At 41.1% G+C, this 20,731-nt stretch overlaps 2 protein-coding genes across 16 annotated transcripts; one reads left to right on the top strand and one right to left on the bottom strand.

Moving 5' to 3' along the window:
* Positions 1–368: 368 nt before the first annotated feature.
* Positions 369–17,149, bottom strand: LOC118417022 (nuclear receptor coactivator 5-like). Of its 14 annotated transcripts, none has more exons than XM_035822354.1 (12): positions 17,054–17,149; positions 15,103–15,328; positions 12,789–12,896; positions 12,183–12,333; positions 11,486–11,617; positions 10,750–10,803; positions 8,926–9,014; positions 8,369–8,407; positions 7,537–7,669; positions 6,782–6,981; positions 2,881–3,171; positions 369–2,072 (listed from the first exon to the last, which is right to left on the bottom strand). In XM_035822354.1, the coding sequence occupies exons 2-12, from the start codon at positions 15,296–15,298 to the stop codon at positions 1,285–1,287; spliced, it is 2,181 nt and encodes a 726-aa protein (XP_035678247.1). In that variant the 5' UTR covers positions 15,299–15,328; positions 17,054–17,149; the 3' UTR covers positions 369–1,284. The 14 variants fall into 14 exon arrangements, with proteins under 14 accessions (XP_035678247.1, XP_035678248.1, XP_035678249.1 ...); XM_035822355.1 differs by having other exon boundaries at positions 369–2,069; XM_035822356.1 differs by having other exon boundaries at positions 8,932–9,014.
* Positions 17,126–20,496, top strand: LOC118417024 (nuclear envelope phosphatase-regulatory subunit 1-like). Of its 2 annotated transcripts, none has more exons than XM_035822370.1 (6): positions 17,126–17,303; positions 17,518–17,589; positions 17,789–17,862; positions 18,392–18,486; positions 18,905–18,959; positions 19,216–20,496. In XM_035822370.1, exons 1-6 carry the CDS (start codon positions 17,255–17,257, stop codon positions 19,255–19,257), a joined length of 387 nt encoding a protein of 128 aa, XP_035678263.1. In that variant the 5' UTR covers positions 17,126–17,254; the 3' UTR covers positions 19,258–20,496. The 2 variants fall into 2 exon arrangements, with proteins under 2 accessions (XP_035678263.1, XP_035678262.1); XM_035822369.1 differs by having other exon boundaries at positions 17,127–17,303; positions 18,377–18,486.
* The last annotated feature ends 235 nt before the right edge of the window (positions 20,497–20,731 follow it).

Here is a 20,731-nt window from a genome sequence, read left to right as displayed (position 1 = left end):
GCACACGTACACATTCTGATCCCTGCTATAACAAATATAGTTGTTCTGGACCCATTCTGATATTCATTCACAAACAGACATGTCAAGTCCTAATTCAAACGAACAGATTGCCACATGTTAGCAAAACAGACTATGGTGAGCTTTCCGCAATAGCTTCTCTCTTTCTCCTAAGAAACATTTTACAGTAAAATACAGGAAAGGTCTAAGGCAGGTCTTTTGTGAAGTGAAAAAACAACATCAACCGAAAACACAGAAGAACTATGCATCTGTTCAATACTTCTATTCATCACATGATAGAAACATACATACATGTCATAGATAAATACAGCGAAAACACCTAGTTTTGGGAAAACGTTTATTGAGTATGAGGGTATGAAGTAGGAATCGCTTTATTCAATCAACATCGTTGCAGAAGGTATCTACAATGCAGAGTATTCGAGATAAAACTAATCGCACATACAAGTACATGGTTATATGATGATATATTCTAGCATCATACATGTCTTAAGCTAAACAAAAACTAAACAAGGCAGCGTAAAGAAACTTAAAAAAAAAGCATCTCCTTAATTCTCAAGGACTACAGAGAACACTACTTAGCATTTCAATTTGAACATCCACTTTATTTGTGCTTCTTCAACAGTGTTAAATGTAACTACAAACAGACTGATTTGAACAAGACAATGTACACTAAGCATTGACGTACAGACTTGTTCACACACACGTTTTAAATGTGGTAGTACTAGTAGCTGTCTACAATACTATTGTTCTGTTAGTGTTAGTACGCTCGACTATTACGGTAGCTGTATTATACATGTTTATTTTCTTCAGTACTGAACGTACAACTTTTTATACCATACCATTACTACAATAGACTAGAAGCACTACCATAAAGTCATACTGCCATTGCATTTTTGTTAATGCTGTTACCATACATGTTCTATTCGTTTAAACTCAATCTCAAGGGACCTACAAATAAGCAGCTTTTTATGGTACAACTCTAAACATCATCAAGTACAGACAATGATTTACATGAATTAGCTTAATTTTCCGAACTTTACATCAAAACTATCAAAAGCTACTTAATTACTGCTTAGATAAAACAAAAAAACAATAAAAGGTATCTCAAGTGTCTATCATGTATACAGTAGTCAACAACACTGCCATAGTCTAGTAACATGTTCGGAGTAAAGTAACATGTTCGGAGTACAGTAACATGTCTGGCTTTCTACACAAGACTTTCATATTCCTTAACTGGTCCGCTAACATTATTCTAGGTACAACGTCTTAATATCGTCGCTGGCCACCCATCCCCCCTCCGCCCATGGGCCCCCCCGGCCCCCGAGGCATTCCCGGCCCAGCCCCCAGCAAACTGTTCCCCATCCCTCCCCCCATCATCTGGCCCCCGTGCGCCCCCATCCCCGGGTTCCTACCACCCATCCCCCCTCCCATCATCTGGTGGTTCCCCCCCGCCATGGCGTGCTGCCCCTGGGGGTTCCCGTACTGCCCCATCCCCTGGGGAGATCCGTACTGCCCGGACACGTTCTGGCCTCCGCCGTACTGGCCCATGTGGGACGCGGTCTGGTTAGTGTTTGGCGTCTGCGTCTGCTGCGGCCCCGGTTGGCTCAGATTCTTCAGCAGGTTCGGACCCGAGTGGATCAGGCTGTCGAGCGCCTTCTGAACGGTTGGGTTGTCAAAGTTGAGGCTGCTGGGCGTGCTGGTGGCCTGGCTGCTGGGCGGTAGCGCCGCCTGTGCACGCTGCGCCATCCCGTACTGGTTAACCGCCTGTTGCTGCGGCGTCGATGGGCCCTTCAGGTGACTGGTCGGCTGCACGGATATGTCCAGGAGTGACGGGGGTTTTCCTCCCGCGGGTGAGGCGATGGCGGCGGCCTTTGCGGCGGCTTGTCCTGCTTGAGACGCTTGTGCGTTCCCGTCTTGGTTGAGGATGCTGAGGATCTTGGCCTGCAGTTCGGCTTGCTGCTGGTGTTGCTGGTTCACCCCAGGCACGGCCCCGGGGCCGGCAGGAGGCGGCCCGCCCACGTTCGACGGGGCCGCGGGGCCAGGAGCTCCAGCTGCTGACAGAGAAGGAAGAGAAAAAAAATTCAATCAAGATGCTCGTGTTTTCCCTTGTAAGAAGTATTTGCTATTTCAACTGATGAGTACTGCGTACTATAGTAGCAACTGGCTACTAACAAGCTAACACAATGGAAGCAAATTAATGGAGTGAGAAAAAGCAATGACTTTATCAGTATATCTTCTCCATTAAGTATAAGAAGTACATTAGTTTTGTACTTGCTGGTATGCTGGTACAAGTGAATACCACAGTTAATATTCAACAAAATGGAAACAATAGCACCGATAATATCTATCTTTAAGCACTGACTTTTGTCTGTTATTGTTGGTGGAACGGTCTTGAAATATTTCTGTCACACACACACACACGCAAATCTGTTAAATGATGGAATGATGAGTGCTGGCTAGAGCCCTGCTATAGTCCAAGGAAAAGTTTTTAGCCAAATGTTTACCTGGGGTTTGCTGTTAATTTGGATCTTTGTCCATTGATCATTGTCTGTCAAGGTTGATGGAATTGTCTTAAAATGTCTCTGTCATACAAAGCTAAACTCAGAAACTCAGTCAAAAGATGGAATGACTTACGATGGCTAAAGACAGCACCATGAAACTACTTAGCTTTCAAAAACAGCAAGGTATAACAGAAGATCCACGCAAGTCTCAACCTAGTTCTCGTGACTCTCGCGGGAACTAGGTCACTCCGTGATCAAGATGGACTGATAGTCATCGAAAATTGTGTATGTGTGTTTACCTGTCAAAACTAGTCACTGATTGATAAAAAACTCTATGAACCAAAAACAGAAAGGTATTTACCAGGGGTTTGCTGAGCCCCCGACTGTCCTCCCTGTATCTGCAGAAGCCGGCTACGGCGGTCCTGCAAATACTCAATGACTCGTGCGATCTCGTCCGCCGTCACCTGACGTCCGTCCGCCAGCAAATTCAGGAGCTGGGGGATCGTGGGGCTGGGCTCGCCGGTGGCGGCCGGTCCTGCCGTTGTTGACGACGCTCGTTCTGCGGCCTGTCGTTCACGCAGGTCTTGCATGTAACGTTCAAAGTTACGCGCGACCAGTTGCATTGAATCGTCTAGCGGCATGTTCCTGTGTTCTGTTGAGACGGGCAGAAAGGGCAGAACATGGTTGTCAAGGCAACAAGGACACAAGAAGTGAAAATCCGCCACAAAAAAACTCCCAGGTGGATTTCTCTGTCAGAAAAGCCTGGGTCCGTCCTGAATGGAAAGCAAAACCGGAGAAATATTGTGAGCGAAATGGATGAAAATGCAGTCAAGTAACTTAGGTTTACAGAGCTGTTGCTTGTTTCCAACAATCGGGAAAATGTAAGCGGAATCTTTTACAGGAGGGAAATTTATTTAGTTCTCTGAAGCTTTGTCCTCATTGCAGAAAATCATGACTTTTTATGGGCAAAGTCTTACATCACGCTTCAGGAAGTGGCTACAATTCCACTTTGAAAGGGACATTCGACATTTCATTCGTTTTCCAAAACCACAAAACGGATCTTTTGAGCTAAAATTCAGGGCCCCTTACCTTTTCAGTGAAAATAACGCGATTCCACCAAAATTGTCCAGTGCCCAACCTCTGAGCTGTAACTACCTTAGACAATCCGAATTGTTCTCTGGGGCTTTTCTAGAAAAAAAAATTGCAAGAGGGAGCACTGTAATTAAGCGGTGCCACCAGGAGGGGGAGATAGGGTTGTCCCTACCAGGGTGTGGAATTTTTGATAATTCTAAAATGGAGCATTCAATGGCTTCCTAGGGGCCAAAATTATTATCAGACAGGTCACAGTTGAAGATTGTCATCATCATCATCATCATCATCGGTCAACGTGATCACACATGAAGATTGTGGCCTCATGTGATCCCTGGTCAATCAGAATGTTATGATCAAGGGTAAGTGGGTGCATGGCCAGGGCATGAGGGCGCAGTGAGTGAGCCCTGTTCCCTTGTTTAAAAAATACCTGGTGGGGGTTTTTCTAGGAAAAAGTTGCAAGGCAGATCATTGCGAGGGAGCAGAGCAATGGTCTGGAAGGAAAGCTTCTTCCCTTCCATTTTATGGGGCTTTACAGTGAATTTTATGTGAAACATAACAACAGATAGGTCACAGTGGGGTGCATGGTCAGGGCATGGTGTTGCAGCACCCTTGTTCCCCTCTTTGGAATAAACCCTGTTCATGTATATGGATATCTTTGGAAAGTTTGTAGGCAAGGGGCCCTGAAAATTCTTGTATTGTTGGGTGGGGGGCAAAGGAGAGAACAGCTCAGTGACATATTATAGACTTGTTTAAACGAGCGTAGATCCACGGTCAGGTCGTCCAAAATGTTGTCGGAAAACTGGCAAAAATGGAGAAAAAGAAAGAAGGGTTAAACACATTTGACAGAGAATCGTACACCATTATATTTATACAGCATGAAAACATTGAGCAATCGGCAACAAATTGTATCATACACTGGGATAGTGGAATATCAAACTTGTTATTTAAGTGTAAAAAATATTGTTCAAAACAAAGGCTTAGTGGCAGGCTGAATGTCTCTAGACATTGTACCACATTCCTTCCATGGAATGAAGCAGAAGATTGAAAGTTTGTTTATTTGGTGATTTTCAGTGGATTAGTTAGACATTGGACTTGACACGGCTACAGTTTGTGTAGCATTGATAACTTTATTGTAACGCGCCTTCTTTGTCTTATTAGACATGCATCTGAAGTAACTTTTGCAGCTGCAGTATCCTTGACGCCAACTTGTTTTAACCATTTCAATCAAAGAGAAAAAACACATTTATAACACAACCACTTAAAGGAAAAATCAACCACGGCCCGTGCGATTTTTATACAGAGCTTTTTTATGGAATATGCCTTTGGGGTAAAAATGAACCATATTACAGAGACAAGCGCAAAATGTCCTTTTGCCGCGAGTTTTGATAATTGTGGGTACTGTTACGCGTTAACTTTGTAAGCACTATCCCGAGGGTCAGACAAAGTTTCAAATTCGCAGTTCTTTATTGCAGTGTTGCCTGACTGATCGTTAAGTTGAATAGTTGATTTATGTTTTATGGCATGGTTAAGTTTCTACAGTGAATTGCATGATCCTTTATATTTGTATTTGTCATAAATAATGGCATAAAGTCCTGATTTTCCAGACATTTTCATGGTAAAGTATGATGGCAAAGGTTAGTTGGTTTAGACGCAGAAATGTTGAGAGCTTTTCAAAGTGTTTAGCCATTTGTATCTGCAGTATAATATTGTCTGTAACTTTGGTGCAATCGATATGGCACCCCGCGCTCTTGATTAGATATTGGCAAAAGTTTTACAGCAAACGCAGCAGTACATCAACACGTACTATTTTTTATTATTATTGTCAGCATTGCGGCAGGAAAAAAACGTACAAAACATTTGAGCAGAGTTTAAATGTGGAAGAAGGAGACTTAGCCATCGTGCCTTTGTTATTAGTATGGACGTTGTTGCCTTTTGTGGTTTCTGAAAATCTTCGCATTTAGTGAGCGTTCATCACTACGTACGCAACTCTTACGTACGTAGTAAATCTATCAGTCCCCAACACTACAAGATGCAGTAAAGGGATTGTCCACTCCAATGCAGACTATCTCATAGATTATTCACGTATTTACGGAATCAATTCCACGGATTTCACGTAAGAATCTTTCTGTTCAATTTGACGACTTGTTTTATAAGGCAAAAAATAGATCACCATCAGTCGCTTATAGCAACAACTGTTGCAAAATCTTTTTTAAAAGAAGAGCATATTAGTTCCTTCAAGTGTATTAATTTCATTCCTTTGATTTCGCAAAAACGGTGTCCTTGCTCGCAAATGAGTCCTGAATCGCATCGAGATTATAATGTTTCATCCCACGGTGACATTATGAAAAGTTTGGTGCAGTTTAAGCTTTCAGGACAAATTGCAACCAGTTATATACATGTACACATGCATTCGCGTCAAACTCCGGCTCCTGATTTGTTTCATAAAACTTATTCATTTCTCCAGAAGGTGGGAATAGCTGATACACTAACATATCTTGAGTATATTACTGTATTTGCATCTTGTGCTGTGTATGTTCCTCAGATGTAGATTTCCTTTAGTTCTTATATTTTAAATGGTTAAGCTAAACGTTCATTCGTTCCCAAACCTCGTCATATATGGGGCAGCGCCCATCTCCGTTTAGTATGGCCCTTGGGCCACACAGATGTTCAAACACTAAAGCAGGTGTGTAGTCCATTGGTAAGGGGAACAAAATTTAAGGCGAAGCTTGTTTCATTCAACGACGAAGAGTCATTAGGTCTGTCAGCACTTTCCATGAAATATCTGGGCATTCCCAAAATACATACAAGCATAAACATCTAAAAGCAAGGTAATAAACTGTATCAGACGATTTTAACAGCTGGAAGAGAGTTTCGTTCAACGACAAAGTATTCTTAGGTCTGTCAGCGTTTTCCGCGAAATATCTGGGCATATATCTAGATATACACACAAAAAAAACTTAGCAAACAGTATCTGATGTTTTTCGGAGCTTGGAAACATTGTCGTACAACAACAAGACTTATGGGGGTGGTCAGCATTTTTCAAGAAATATCTGCCATCCCCAAGATATTCACAAGCAAAAAAGATCTCAAAGCAAGAAAGTTAACAGTATCAGACGTTTCTAAGTCTGAGGAGAGTTTTGTTTCAGTCAGGATAAATTTTGCGGACTTACCCTGTGGCGTGCCGTGCAAGATGTTGAGGGTGACGGAGCGGTGCATCTCGTGCTGGCTGGTAACGATCACCGCGTACAGAACGCCGCGCCGGGAAACGTCGTCCAGAGCCTGTGCCAGCGACACTTGTTCGTTTAGGAAGATCATGTCCGTGAGGAGACGCAGGTCGCGAAGACGACGCTCCACCATCTCGGCGTAGTTTCTGCAAGAGAGGACATTCCTTTCATGACTCTCTTCCTTCTCAGTAACATTTTAGTATTATATGCAACTTGTCTGAATGCCTATATCACTACAGCTTAACAAGCCAGGGACATCTGTTCAGAGATAGCCACTAAGAACTTCTTTATCCTACACTCAGGGTATAGTTTCTCAAGAAACAACATTTCTTCCATGACTTCACATGCTCTTTTCTGTCCCACAAAATCATACTTACAGTTTGAAAGAAGTCACCAGGGGGTTGCTTTAACCTGTACTTGGTACAAGTCTCTTACAAAAAATTACAGTATTCAAATTCAATCCTCTGAATAAACTCTAATCACATGGCTAACTTTAAAAAAAACTTGACAATTCATAGCTTTTTTCTTTAATTTTTTTTTTTTAATTCTTTATTTCAGGTACACAAAAGATACATACATAAACATTAATATCTCTACCTGTACAATAAGTCATAACAGTTCATTGACTTTTAAACCATTCCACCAACTGATGCTTGTAAAAGCATGAATTCATTACATATAATGTAAACTTAACAACTTACCTTTGAGCCTTCTGCACAACAATGATCTCACAGTCCAGCGGCCGTTCCTGGGCGTATTCCTCATAGTACCGCTCGTAAGCACGCAGACGCTCTTCATAGTCATCTCTTCCTCGGTAAGGGTCCTCTCGGCGCTCTGTGTGCAAAATCAGAACCACTTCTTACTTATATCTCAAAGCAATGAAGTCAACATCTGCTACTAGTTGTTTAATCTGAAATCTTCACATTACAAGCTTTAGAGCTTTTATTAAAATAAAAAGTTAACACTTATGATTTTGAGGTTCATCCAAGCAGATGCCATTTTCATTAATGTACATTAAAAACTAAGCTCATATCACATCCCTCAGTTAACTGTAGCACTGTTCTAAATATTTCTGCACAGGAAAGCATACTAGATAGAATTTTGTAGTGTAGATACGGTATACGTGATGGTACATTTATGTGGTGCGAAGGTGTACATAAATACTGTATATCTATGAAAAAATTCCTTCGTGTCTCAGTGTGTGTGCGTACAAATGCTGCAATCTGTCATATGTTCACTCTGTATGTTGTAACTTGTTTTCCTTAAATGTATGCATCTATGTATTTCAGTGTCAATACTGTGTATGTACTGGTATTAGTAGTAAGTTCATGTGGTGTGAAGGTGTACATAAATACTCCTGTGTAGATGCCTATAAAATGCAGCAATCTGTTGTAAATTGTTTTCCTTGAATGTAAAAGTACCAGAAGCACAAGTAATCTACAAAGGACTGTCACAATGTAGGGACTCTTCATAATCTAGACAAGGCCACATCACACGGGGTTAATAAATCACAAGGTACTGCCGCTCCCATACCTTCAGGGGGGTCACGGCCGGCCGCAGCGGAGGCCGATACTACGACAAATATCAGAAATATCTAAACAATTCGTTCTACAAATTATCATGGAAGCTCATCTGTGTTGGTAGTAATCATAGTACAAAGATAATTTTCTTCCAACATAAAATTATACACGGATCAAATTTTCAACAAATACTGTCACCTTTTTCAGGATCAATACTGATTCTTCAGTATTAAATTCCTTTTTTTTTCTATACTTGGACAATTTTACAACAACCATCAACACAACTAACATCTGGTAATGTATACCCAAACTTGAGCAAATTAAATCTTTTAACCATTACAAATCGTCATTGTACATTTTTCATTAACTAATAGGGACAATAACCCAAGACATGCAAGAAAGTAACTATTTGTTCGTCAACAATGTAGTCATAGCATGTGATGTTCACATGTGCATGCAATGATAAGAAAGGCAAGAAGTAAGTTTAAAGAGGTGAATTGGAAGAGTTACTGGCACTGATCATAGTTTTCCTTGAAACCCCACCGCAAAAAAAGGGCTTGTTCAACATACGTTTACCTATATCGTCATAGCGACGGTACATCTCTTCGTATCGCTCACGTGCGTAAGGGTCTCTCCTGTCTGCGTACGGGTCTTCGCGTCTGGACAAACAGAAGAACAAAAATGGAAGTCAATTTCTTATCCCAGACAAAAGGTTTCTGATGAGGAATTTCTTCACAATAATGGCCCGACAATAAGTTCAAAACAAATGATCAAAATAAATGTGTGAGAAAAAAAGAAGAAGTTATATTCATGATGGGAAAGACAGTGGGTTACAGCAAGCATGGCAAATACAACCACAACTGGAGTCAATTTTATCCCAGGCACAGTTTTTGATAAGGTGCTTTATCACAGGAATGGGCCCAACAACATACAAGTATAACATCATCACAAGTGATCAAAATAAATGTGTGAGAAAAAAATGTTATATGATGGGGAAGATGGTGGGTTACAGCAAGCATGGCAGATACAACCACACCTGAAGTAAATTTTATCCCAGACACACAGTTTTCGATGTGGTGCTTCAACACAGCAATGGGCATAACATACAACTTCATAACAAATGATCAAAATAAATGTGTGAGAAAAAAAAGGTATCATGGATGGAAGCTCATCTGTGTTGGTAGTAGTCATAGTACAATGCTAAACGTTCTTCCAACACAAAGGTATACACGGGCCAAATTTTCAATGGCCACTGTTGCCTTCTTCAGGATCAATACTGATGACCAATAACTTGAGAACGTAAACTCACAAGATTTACACACATGATCTTATTAACATGTTATCTCTGTTGTCAGTGAAGGATGGACGATGATTGTTTGTCAGTATTGATCCTGAACAAGGCGACAGTGGTCGTTCAAACTTTGATCCGTGTTTACCTTTGTGTTGGAAGAAAGCTTAGCATTGTACTTAAAAAAAAAAAGTTGTATCAATGATGGGAAAGATGGTGGGTTACATACAGCAAGCATGGCAAAAACAACCACACACATACACAAACATGTTTGCATGGACACAATCAACAAGGAATGCAGGTCATATTTTGCTGTGCAGCAGTATCACTCGGTTCTCAAGTTCAAAGGCAAAATCTTTGAAAATACACCACACAGCTAGGGTTCAAAACAATATCATTTCTAAGACAAAGGCATCTGCAAAACAAGCTGTACTAAATGACCACAAATGCGATCTATGACACCATTGTCAACATAAGGAGATACTACTAGATTACTTGCTTCTACCTGATAGAACCAATGTACTTTTCACCCAAAACGTCATACTGTATGAAGGAGACCAGTGTTGTTCCCAATAGTTGAGAGTGCTTAGCGTTTAGGATGTGGGATGAAAAACAACTGAAGTATATGCTGTCTGCAATACTGTCTAAAGTCACAAGGAGACATTCTTTTCCAGATACTGTATGAAAATGTTCTATAGGATTTTAGCTGTCAATAGTAGTGGTAAAAAAAAACAATTTGAGAGCATACGAAAGCATACACGCACCCTGGCATACTGAGGAAGTGAGACGATGTAGTCTACAGTATTGACAAAAGGTACAAGGAGGTAACCTTTTGCATATACCATTATAGGAAACTGTCCTAGGCTATCATTACAGTGTATCCAAGCTGCCACTTGAAAAGCACAAAATGAACAGCACCCTGGTATACTGGAAAGGTATTACGATCTCTGGGTGAAACATGTATGTGGAGACAGCAAGTGGAACCTACAACAACATTGGTCTGACGTGCTCTGGAGACCTGAAATGTGACACTGTGCCAGGGCTGAAACACCTGAGTGAGACCCGAAACACCTGAGTGAGACCTGAAACAAAGGGAAGGAGGTTACCTCGGGGGATCGCTCAGCACGTCGTAGTTGGCATTCTTCAGGGCCTGCATCCGTCTGGAATGAAATACAGCAGAAGTGAAGCAAGGAAGGAGAAGAGAGGAGCGGTTCGAAGATGTCTGTAAGGCTCTCCTCAGGACTAGAGATCATGGGTTTGATTCCCATGAAATCAGCAGCATGTCTTACCTTGCTGGCAGTGTGTTTTATATCTGTGTAATGAACCACCAGCATAGTGGATGTACAACTTTGTGCATTGGTTATTAGGAAGATGGGGGCTAATTGAAAAGTTGGCAATACAAATAGACTTAAGATATTCAAAGGCTAGACTATTACCTGCATCCCTACATAAAACAAACTGTTAAGAACAAAAAAGGAAAAAAAAACATAATGAGCTGCTCGGCACTTCTACTCAGGTATAAACATACTGCAACACCTGTCCACTGATATGTCTGCAAGTGAACAAAACATCTGTATCTGTATAGTATAACCGTACTTTAACGAAACACACAACACACTTCACAGGCCCATGGCAGAGCAGCAACTGGCCACTGAATGACTTGTCATACCCAACCTCAGTACCTCTAGCTGTAAGCGTTGTAGAGAGCTATCTAAAAAGGATGCTCCAACTGTACTTGGTAGTAACAAGTTTTACTCTACCATAGTTCTAGGTACAAACATATTCACGAGACAAACATATTCGTGAGAATTCGAAGAACTTTTTTCAGCTAGTTGTACTGACCTTTCTAACAAGGGGTCTCCCTCCCTGGCACGGTAGTACTCTCGGTAGCGTTCGTCGTAGTCGTCTCCCCGCAGCGGTGACCTGTCTCGTCGGGCTGGCGGTCCCCTGTCGTAGTAGGGATCGTATGGGTCTCTGGAATTAGATCTATAGGTTACCTCTTTCTAAAGAGCGGTCTTCCCTTACAATAGCATGCAGTAGGTATTAGTTTCGAGCTTTGCCCATGCATGTGTATATCAGGTCTTGGGCTCTCGTCAGCGCAGTTGAGTAAAGGGGGCCCCTCCATTGTGATTTGTATCCCATAAGCTGCATTGTTTCAACGAGCAATTTTATGTTGTTTTGTTAGAATGGCAAAAAATGTTTGCTTTATTTTCTATGATTTGGCCCTCAATATGAAGGAAATCCTAAGACATCCCCAGATCAACCCATACAATGCTCATTCATGTGCCACTTGCCACTCGTGAAGATGTCCCCACGCTGTTAAAAAAATCCTGGTGAGAATGGTGAGGACTAGCTACATTGTGCAGAGAAAGCAGTATGTACTAGTCTTTAGTATGACCCTATGGGTGTTTGAACCTGCAACCTTTTGAACAAAAGGTAAACACTCTCCCCACTAGGTTATAAACGTGAAGTGTGCAAACAAGTTTACAAAGTTCTAATGTTGGATGAGCATGCACAAAATACATGGAGAGTCTCGCACCTTCCATAGGGGTCTCTGGCTTTGGGTGGGGACCGTCTGCGATCTCTGTCACGATCGGGACCTCCGCGCTCAGGGCCGCCGCGGTCGGGGCCTCGTTCCCCTCCCCCGGGGGGTCTCCGCTCTCTCCTGCCTTCAGCTGCCATCTTGATATCTACAGGTACATGCAACATAATATCAGCATGCTTCTATTAGACAAAGGCATGCATACGGAATTCTATAGGAGTACAAATAGAGCACATAGTGTTTAAAGATTCAAGATTCAAGAAGGAAAGGAAAGGAAAAGAGTGAAAAGGTGTGGTAAAGCAAGAACATCTGTTTTGTTAATTTCCTGAAAATTGTAAAGGACCCGGTAGGTCTGGGGTATATGGGTACCTGATACTGCATGACATCTGTGTTGCAAATTCAATACCTAAAAATTATACCAAACATCCAGTCGTATTCTCTTGTAATACCAGCTCTGCTACTTACTGTTCGCTGGCTTAAATCTTTCTGGCATCAGCTTGAAGGGTTTACAAGCTCACAATCATTGAATTCAGTATTGATATGTTTCAAAGTAAAATACACATCATATGATGTGTTACCACTGTAGTAGATTACAGCACTCACCAACTTTGAAGCCTTTTATAACCTTGCCAGCTTCTCCCTTGACTGACTCCCTGGCATCCTGTTCCTCAGCAAACTGGACAAACCCGAAGCCTTTGTGAAGGGAACATGCTGGAACACAGGGCACAAACAGATGGTCAGGATGACATGGTAGTTGGCAAACATGTCCCCTAAGAACTAAACACTAGTATCCAGTTGTCTCAAAAGCCTGCATGTCTTTCACAATAAGAACTGTTCTTTTTCTTTTTTAATTTTAATGGCTCTGGAAACCTTCACTTAGGGCGGTTACCAGTTTGCTAGACCTGAACCTCTAGACTGAAAATCCCCGCACTTGAACCTGATTTAGCTGAACTGGTATCCCTGAAGAACTAAACACAAGTATCCAGTTGTCTCTTTTGAAAAGCTTGCAGGTCTTTTCACAATAAGAACTGGTCTTTTTTAAAATTTTAGTGCTTCCAGAAACCTTCACTTAGGGCGGTTACCAGTTTGCTAGACCTGAACCTCTAGACTGAAAATCCCCGCACTTGAACCTGATTTAGCTGAACTGGTATCCCTGAAGAACTAAACACTAGTATCCAGGTGTCTCAAAAGCCTGCAGGTATTTTCACAATAACAACTGGTCTTTTTTAAAATTTCAATGTCTCTGGAACCTTCACTTCACTGGCAGATACCGGTTTGCTGGACCTGAACCTCTAAACTAAAACCCTGCACTTGAACCTGATTAAGCTGAACCGGTATCCATCCCAAAGGCCATCACCCAATGAAGATTGCTTGCACAAAGGGCACTGAAGAGCCAAACACTATCCAATGCAATCTGATAGTCATATACTGTTATCTTGACAGCCATATCATTACTACCATTCAGCATTGACTTTCTGCCAGATCCCATATGGCCTGCTGTAAGTACAAAATATACCCCTTCTCTTTTAAAGAAAACAGTGCAGTTTGATTATTGACACAGGCACAGACTTGTTTAATCTTGGCTTGACCCTTAGGCTTGGATGATATTTCCAAATCGGGCCCGCCCAGGGGCAGCTTACGGGAGCGAAAAGAATGATATAAAATACATTAAAACACACAAAGTGTTAAAATAAGATTCATGGGCATTTCTAGGTATACATTTCAATTTTTCGTTCATTGAAATATCCTGGCCGGGCCCCTGTTTGGAAATGTGACCTAAGCCTTAAAGAGGGGACTGTTTATTATTTATCTAAGGGATAAAGATAAAAGGGTGTGAGAGTCACTGTAACTGTAACTAGATTATTTATTTATCTATTTCATCTAGTTACTGTTCAGCACAGCCAGGGCTGCCCAGCTAGACTATGGCTAGTATTACAAAGGGATAGCCCTGCTGAAAAAAAAAACTGCTGGGATGATACAAATTGAATTTGACAATGACAGGACAGGACACTTATCAATAACAACATTCTAGGTACATCAAAAAAGAACTCTTATATATATACATGGTGTAAGAACATACCTCCCACTCCACATATTTCCAAGTTTGAAGTTATCATTATTCTAGCATGCTATTTCAATGCAACTAGTATTACTACAAATATTACTTTCTTGAAGGTACTAGTAAATCTACTTATTGTACACTCAAAAATTCAAGCCAGAGGTGCCAGATCACTGGAGATTTATCATAGAAATGTTGAAACATGATGCGATGCGCAGCAGGGCAAAAAGAAAAGAAATCCAGGGATCAAAAATAATAATAAAAATGTATCAGTGGAATGGTGGGTTTTAAAATCATTTTATTACGCCGCATGACTTGACTCTAGACTAGAGTCTAGTCTAGGGCAAGGAAAGGAAAGTGTGGTCTAAAATGAACAAAAAGGATGAAGTGGCAAAATTGTCCGCTACCCTAGATATTCAAGCTCTTATGCATTAAACACTAGTTCACCTATAACAGGCATTAGGGAAGGAAATTACTACAATATTGGTTGAGTTATTTTGTATCTTTCTTTCAAATTAGAAATTGCTACAGAGATGGTAAACAAGCAAAAGGAAAAGTTTTGGACTCCACAATCACAAAATATAGGCTGGAAGAAATAAAAAATTGCATGTGTTCATTTTGATTGTAAGCACACAAGAGAAAACAAAACTAAATATAAGACAGAAAAATTGCAAACAATAAACATTAATAGGCAGTGTCTATCATAAATGTAGTGTTCTCATATTTTGGTAATAGAAGGTGCAAGAATAAAAACTTTGTATAAACTACTGTCTTTTGCAGTTGTAATGAGCTTTTGTTAATTTTTTTAAGGACAGTCACTTACGGATAGACCTACAGAAAACCAAGGCCAAAACTTACCTGTGACACGTCCATATTTGGAGAACTGGTCTTCCAGTTCTTGTCGGGTCATTCTGTCAGTAGGTAGGTTACCTATGAACACTCGGGCATTTATCGACCTAGGGTCGTTTGTGTCGCTGCTGACCAACGGTCGGCGCCGGTCGCGGTCATCTCGATCCCGCTCCTTGGAGTCCTCCCGTTTGCCATCCTTGCTCATTTTGGCGCCGGGCTCGAAAAGCACAAAATTCTGCACAAGAGACACCACGCACTCCTTAGGGGTTTGGAACACAGGGGTGAGAATCTCTCTCTCAGTAACAACTTCCCAACACTGTGCAGCAGAGGGCCAAATTCTTTCTTCACACAAACTTACGGCAAGATTCTTTCTTTACACAAACTTTCAACGAGGTTACTGTAAAAAGACACCCAGTAAACTTTTGGAAAGCTAGTCAAAACAAAGCTCAAGTGTGGTCAGGACCTTGTTTATCTTGTGCCCACTATGTGGTAGTGAAAGTTTGACTGAATGCCAGGAAAATGGATCAGAGATTAGAGAAGACAAACAATACGACACAAAACCACTTTCCAACAGAATGGACAGAGTCTTTCCAGCTGAGTCCAGATCACGCTATCTAGAAGCCTCTACAGCAGACTTTATGAAGCTGGCTTCTTTGGGCTTATATTATGCTTTTTTCCAGTGGCGTATCAGTTCTTGAGGGTCGCATCGATAAAATACAGGAGTTTCTTCTTCTTCTTTTCTACTGCCTAGCCTCAGGAGTTTAAATATAACCGATATGCCACCAGAAATTACAACTGATATGCGCTCCCGAAAAGCCTGACTCATATGTAGCCTGCTAAGGATGCTACAAACCACTATTCAATTGATCTTGACGAATATGCTAACTAGTATTAACCCATTTCACACTGTTGAGTCCCCTGAAACAAATTATTGAGCACAGACTTTCAACTAAACCTTTCAAGTCTTTTCTGACCACTTTTAAGTTTTCATTCAGAGAATCTTCTTCTTCGGGATGGGTGACCAACATCGACGAGCGAATCTAACCAGACTCTAATGTTGTACTTCGAAGTTTGGACAAAAAATTACAAACACATCTTGCACATTTTACCAGAAGTGATTTTACCAGACATTTCCATAAAAATGCACCTGCAGTTAACACCTTTTACATGTCAGTTTGAAATACCATTGTTCCTACAATGGAACTCAGAAGAAGACTCACTTGCATATGAATTCTACTGTCTACTTGCCAAATTCTGAAAATAGTATTTAACAAATTTGTTACAATGTGGCTAGAATAACCCAAATGAAAACTACTGAATACCTGGAAAGCAGGCATTCTTTTTCCCATACGTGGTAACTTTATAATTTAAAATTTTATAAGTTCCAACACACTGAATAAAGTGAAAGTATTTCTGCTGCACAGGTTGAGAAGTTTGGAGACTAGGCACCCTAAACAATCAAAAGAACACATAATCCACTTTACGTCTAGAGATCCTCAGAACGTAGATAATATTTCGTTATCATCTACGAGCCAAAAAAAGAAGTAAGAGATCAAAATTAAGCTGGGGTTAAAAGCAACCACGAGTTGTCAAGTCGTATATAGTGAAAACGTGCGCCGCCAAAACATCAAAATGTGCCAAAAAATCTGCGTTGTCCAAATGCCTCCAAAATAGCCGTCTGTCGATGCAAAATCCTTCTTTCCTGAGCGAAAATTGTGCAAAACATCAACAGAAATTTGCGGTCATGGCCCAAACTTTGGCAGCCATCTTGACTCAAGTATTCCAAGCCAAAAAGGTTCTTTGTCCCTATCGGGACAACAATTCTGACCAAAATAAACACGCATAGAAACGCCAAACGTCCGGAAAAATAGCCTAACAGCGTTCTGGCACCTCTGGGTTGCTTTTTTGTGGGGCAAAATATATTTCCTGACAGAAATATCTAAGAGAATACCGAACTCACCGGAATAAGCAAATGTGCGGACGAGCCACGCTTGTACTCGAAGGGTATTGTGGGACAACCTATCCAAACACCTCTAAAACCTTATCTCTGATTGGTGCAGATACACATTCCGCGGGAAATTGAACCAATCATCAATAGCATCACATAAAAATATGTTAATTAGGCCGGTTGACCCCTGTTGACCCAATAACAGGAAGCAAGATGGCGGGTTCTCAGGCGTATCCACTAAATTCCCTCGAACAAACGGAAGGTATTTCTTTTCAAGAGAATTGCAGGCTTTGTTTTCCATTTTACAAAATTACACCGACTTACCAACGTCAACGTCTAACTAGTCTAGCATTTCTGTGACTTAACCCCTTTTATACAGACCCGAATTTCTTCACCTAAACCCAGTATGTACCTGATGGCACTAGTCATAAATTTGTATGTTTACTGGTTCTCAAAATATTGTCATAAATTTTCAGACCTGAAGGCGTTTGAAAGGAGGTTGATGGAGTATGTAGCATCTCTTGGGCCGTCCACAGGCAGATGCAGAAGTGAGTATAGACCCATCAGCATCTAACTTATAGAGTTGAAAGCCTCAATTCCTTTGGACTTTGAGTCTTTTGATATGACACATGTATATTTTGTATTGCCAAGGAGGTATTGAAAAGCCTCCCTGGTAGTGTGGGGGCAATCTTGTGGGACATGGAAAGTTCTAAAATCTGAGACAATGTTTCTCTCTTCCTTTGACAGTTATCCTGATTGTCGTGTCTGTGTGTACAGCAACGGGGGCGTGGGGCTGGCTGCTGGACCCTCGCACTTCTCAGGTAACTATTCAAACCCTCACCAACCCCGTAGATAGAATGGATACATCTGAATCTGACTTAGTTATCACAAGTTAATCAAGAGTTAATGACCAATACCGCCTTGTCGTTTGCTATAATCACGGAATAAAATCACAAAGTCTGCATAAGTTACCCCCAAATGACCCCGCGAGGGGCAAAAGTAGGGGGGGGGGGGGGGGAATCCAGTCAGCAACGTAAAACACAGTGATTTTATGAGGTGGTTACAGCAAATGACCAGGGCTTATGACACCATATACAAAGAGGAGTAGGTTGGTTATTAACGTAATTATCATATAGCCTGTCCAAAATTATGCATGAGAGATGCAAATTCCTGTATGATACAAAGATATTTTGATACTATACAGTATACATGCAAAATTGCAATTTATCAATGAGTGTTAGCTTCAGTGTTTTCTGCAAACCTCAGGTTGTGGGTGAATATTTGGAGCCTTGATGAACGAGTGACGTGTCTTGATGCTATTATCATGTCATGTAGGTCTCTTTCCTGCAGTCCCTCTGGAACCATCCCTTCTTCACACTCAGCTGCATCGTGCTGGTGGGCCTGTTCTTGGCGGGGATTCACAAACGAGTCGTCGCTCCTTCCATGTATCCTTTTCTGCCAGGCTTCTAGCAGCTTTGAATTTTTTCCTGTCCAACTCATTGTTTGAGAGCCAATGTTGTTTAATTGCATTCTTAAAGGTGTCATTGTAAGCTCATGATAGACAGCAGTTTCATGTCATGATTTTTGGGATGGATGGGGGGAACTAGTATTTTTTTTCCGTCCCAGCAAGCAAATTTCCATCCTGGGACGGAGGAATTGGTGCTGGAGACAGCCATGGCTTCTAGCTGTGATTTATAGACAAGGAATATGATAACTGTGATGATATGAGGGACAAAAAGTAACTGTGGTATTGTGTGTGTGAACACATGTAGATCAATAAGGTGGGTGCAACTACTGGAGAGAAAAAAAGTGGAGGAATGTTTAACGTTGATGTTTAAATTGTCCTTGACTCCTTTTCCCCAGAATAGCACAGAGATGTCGGACAGTTCTAGCTGACTACAACATGTCATGTGATGATGTGAGTGTGCTACATTTAATTAATCGATAAAAAATGTGGTGGTATATCAAAAATCACTTCCAAAGAATGCCAAAGCAAGTAAGATAATCCCTACCTACCGACCCTAATTTTTTCAGGACTGAAATCGGAAATGCAACATTTTTTCCCCAAGGCCTTATGAATGTCTAAACTTCATTGATGTATCATTGAATAACTGTTACCTTGTGTGTGATGTTATGATTTGTGTTCATTTATTCTCTATATTTCAATGTTTCAGACCGGTAAGCTGATCCTGAAGCCCCGTCCTGCGAACACATGACAGTTACCTGCAGGGGAGGGGCACATCCGGGCCAGGGGGAGGGTGCTGTGGGTCAGGAGGGGGTCTGACGTGTGGGGTCCTCCCCAGTAGCCATGTACACATTCTGTTCTAGCTTCCATGCTGAATAGTCTGGCATCATTAATTATTTCAGGTAAATGTAAATGTTTCTCAGAGGAAGTGTAACAGGGATTGAACTTCTGAACATAGTGTAATCTCTGATACCATGACTCCATCGCGTCCTTGTGCGGACGCAGGAGTCTATTGTTAGTGGGAGTGCTGATTGCGAGAAGGATGTGTCTCGTGCAGGTAGAATGATCACTTCCAACAACAAACGCCGGGACTTGTGGAAGGCCGCGAAGGAGGCTAGCCTTTTGAGAGGACTTTAGAACTAAGAGCTCTCCGTCAAATTTTTGGCAAATATTAAAATGCCAGCTGATTTTCTAGAACAAGCTAGAATAGAATGGATACTATGCTGTACGAAAAATTTTCTTGAAGGAAAAGTGTGTTGTACAGGAAAGAGTAGGTTGCAAGTGGAAGCTAGATAAATGAAGCTACTTTTTTTTTCAATTTTGTAAAAAGATTTGCAATATTACTTGTCATGAACAAAACCAGGAGTGGGCATTGAGATAACTGTGGATATTAAATGTTTGTCATTGGATACATGTACATGTATATTCATTTTGCTTGACTACTCAAGTCACATTTCCAAAGTCATGTACAGAAGTAGTGAATTATTCTTCCTAAGAAGGCTGAGAAGTTGCACAGCAGAAAATTTGATCCTTTCACTTCTGCTTTTGTTGAAACTGGTTTACAGTAGTGTTTGCATCTAATGACAAGTTTCATTACCAAATTTGCATCGTACTTAAATTTTTTAACATTAAATTGTAATAATCATTTCTTCCATTGGTCCTAAACGCAGGATAGATCAATGATTCTCTTATGTCCATCACTGATGCATTTATTGTACTGTAATATACTGAATGTAAGGCACAAGTCACTGAAGTTACTCATAACAACTGGATGGATTTGTAAAGTTGTATCTGCAATGGCCAAAGCTTCCACATGTAGACTAGACAGAGTACTAGACCATCTTGTCACTATTTGACTGTCAGCATGGAAAAATTTTGTTTTGTACAGTGTACATATGCTTTAGTCTGTAGAAACTTATGCCTTGGACATTATTAGAATTGAGAAAGAAGGCTACAAATGTACAAAATTAAATGGCCATTCTAATACTTATTATAACTTATACCTAAGTGTGGTGTGTGTGATCATTGTCATGGCTCTAATGGGTATGAAATACTTTTACAGCCCTTTTTAACTTAATGTGTCCAGATATTATTGTTCAAGCTACATCTTATTTGCCTGAGTACCATCCTCCATAGTGACCGCTGGCTCAATCCTTTCCCTTGCTTCGCCTTGTAAAAGGATTGAGCCAGCAGCCACTATGGAGGATGGTACTCAGGCTATCATC

Source organism: Branchiostoma floridae, chromosome 6 (genome assembly GCF_000003815.2).
Source record: "Branchiostoma floridae strain S238N-H82 chromosome 6, Bfl_VNyyK, whole genome shotgun sequence".
NCBI lineage: Eukaryota > Metazoa > Chordata > Leptocardii > Amphioxiformes > Branchiostomatidae > Branchiostoma > Branchiostoma floridae.
The sequence above is the reverse complement of the archived record's forward strand: the minus strand, read 5'-3'. Positions and strand labels throughout refer to the sequence as shown.

Excerpts from the sequence above, each read along its gene's own strand:
- LOC118417022 (XM_035822354.1), bottom strand. The coding sequence starts at position 15,298 with ATGAGCAAGGATGGCAAACGGGAGGACTCCAAGGAGCGGGATCGAGAT. Across the intron at positions 12,897-15,102 it reads CAAATATGGACGTGTCACAG|CATGTTCCCTTCACAAAGGC; the intron begins GTAAGTTTTGGC and ends CCTGTGTTCCAG. Across the intron at positions 6,982-7,536 it reads GTTGTGCAGAAGGCTCAAAG|AAACTACGCCGAGATGGTGG; the intron begins GTAAGTTGTTAA and ends CCTCTCTTGCAG.
- LOC118417024 (XM_035822369.1), top strand. The coding sequence starts at position 17,255 with ATGGCGGGTTCTCAGGCGTATCCACTAAATTCCCTCGAACAAACGGAA. Across the intron at positions 17,304-17,517 it reads TTCCCTCGAACAAACGGAAG|ACCTGAAGGCGTTTGAAAGG; the intron begins GTATTTCTTTTC and ends ATAAATTTTCAG. Across the intron at positions 17,590-17,788 it reads GTCCACAGGCAGATGCAGAA|TTATCCTGATTGTCGTGTCT; the intron begins GTGAGTATAGAC and ends TTCCTTTGACAG.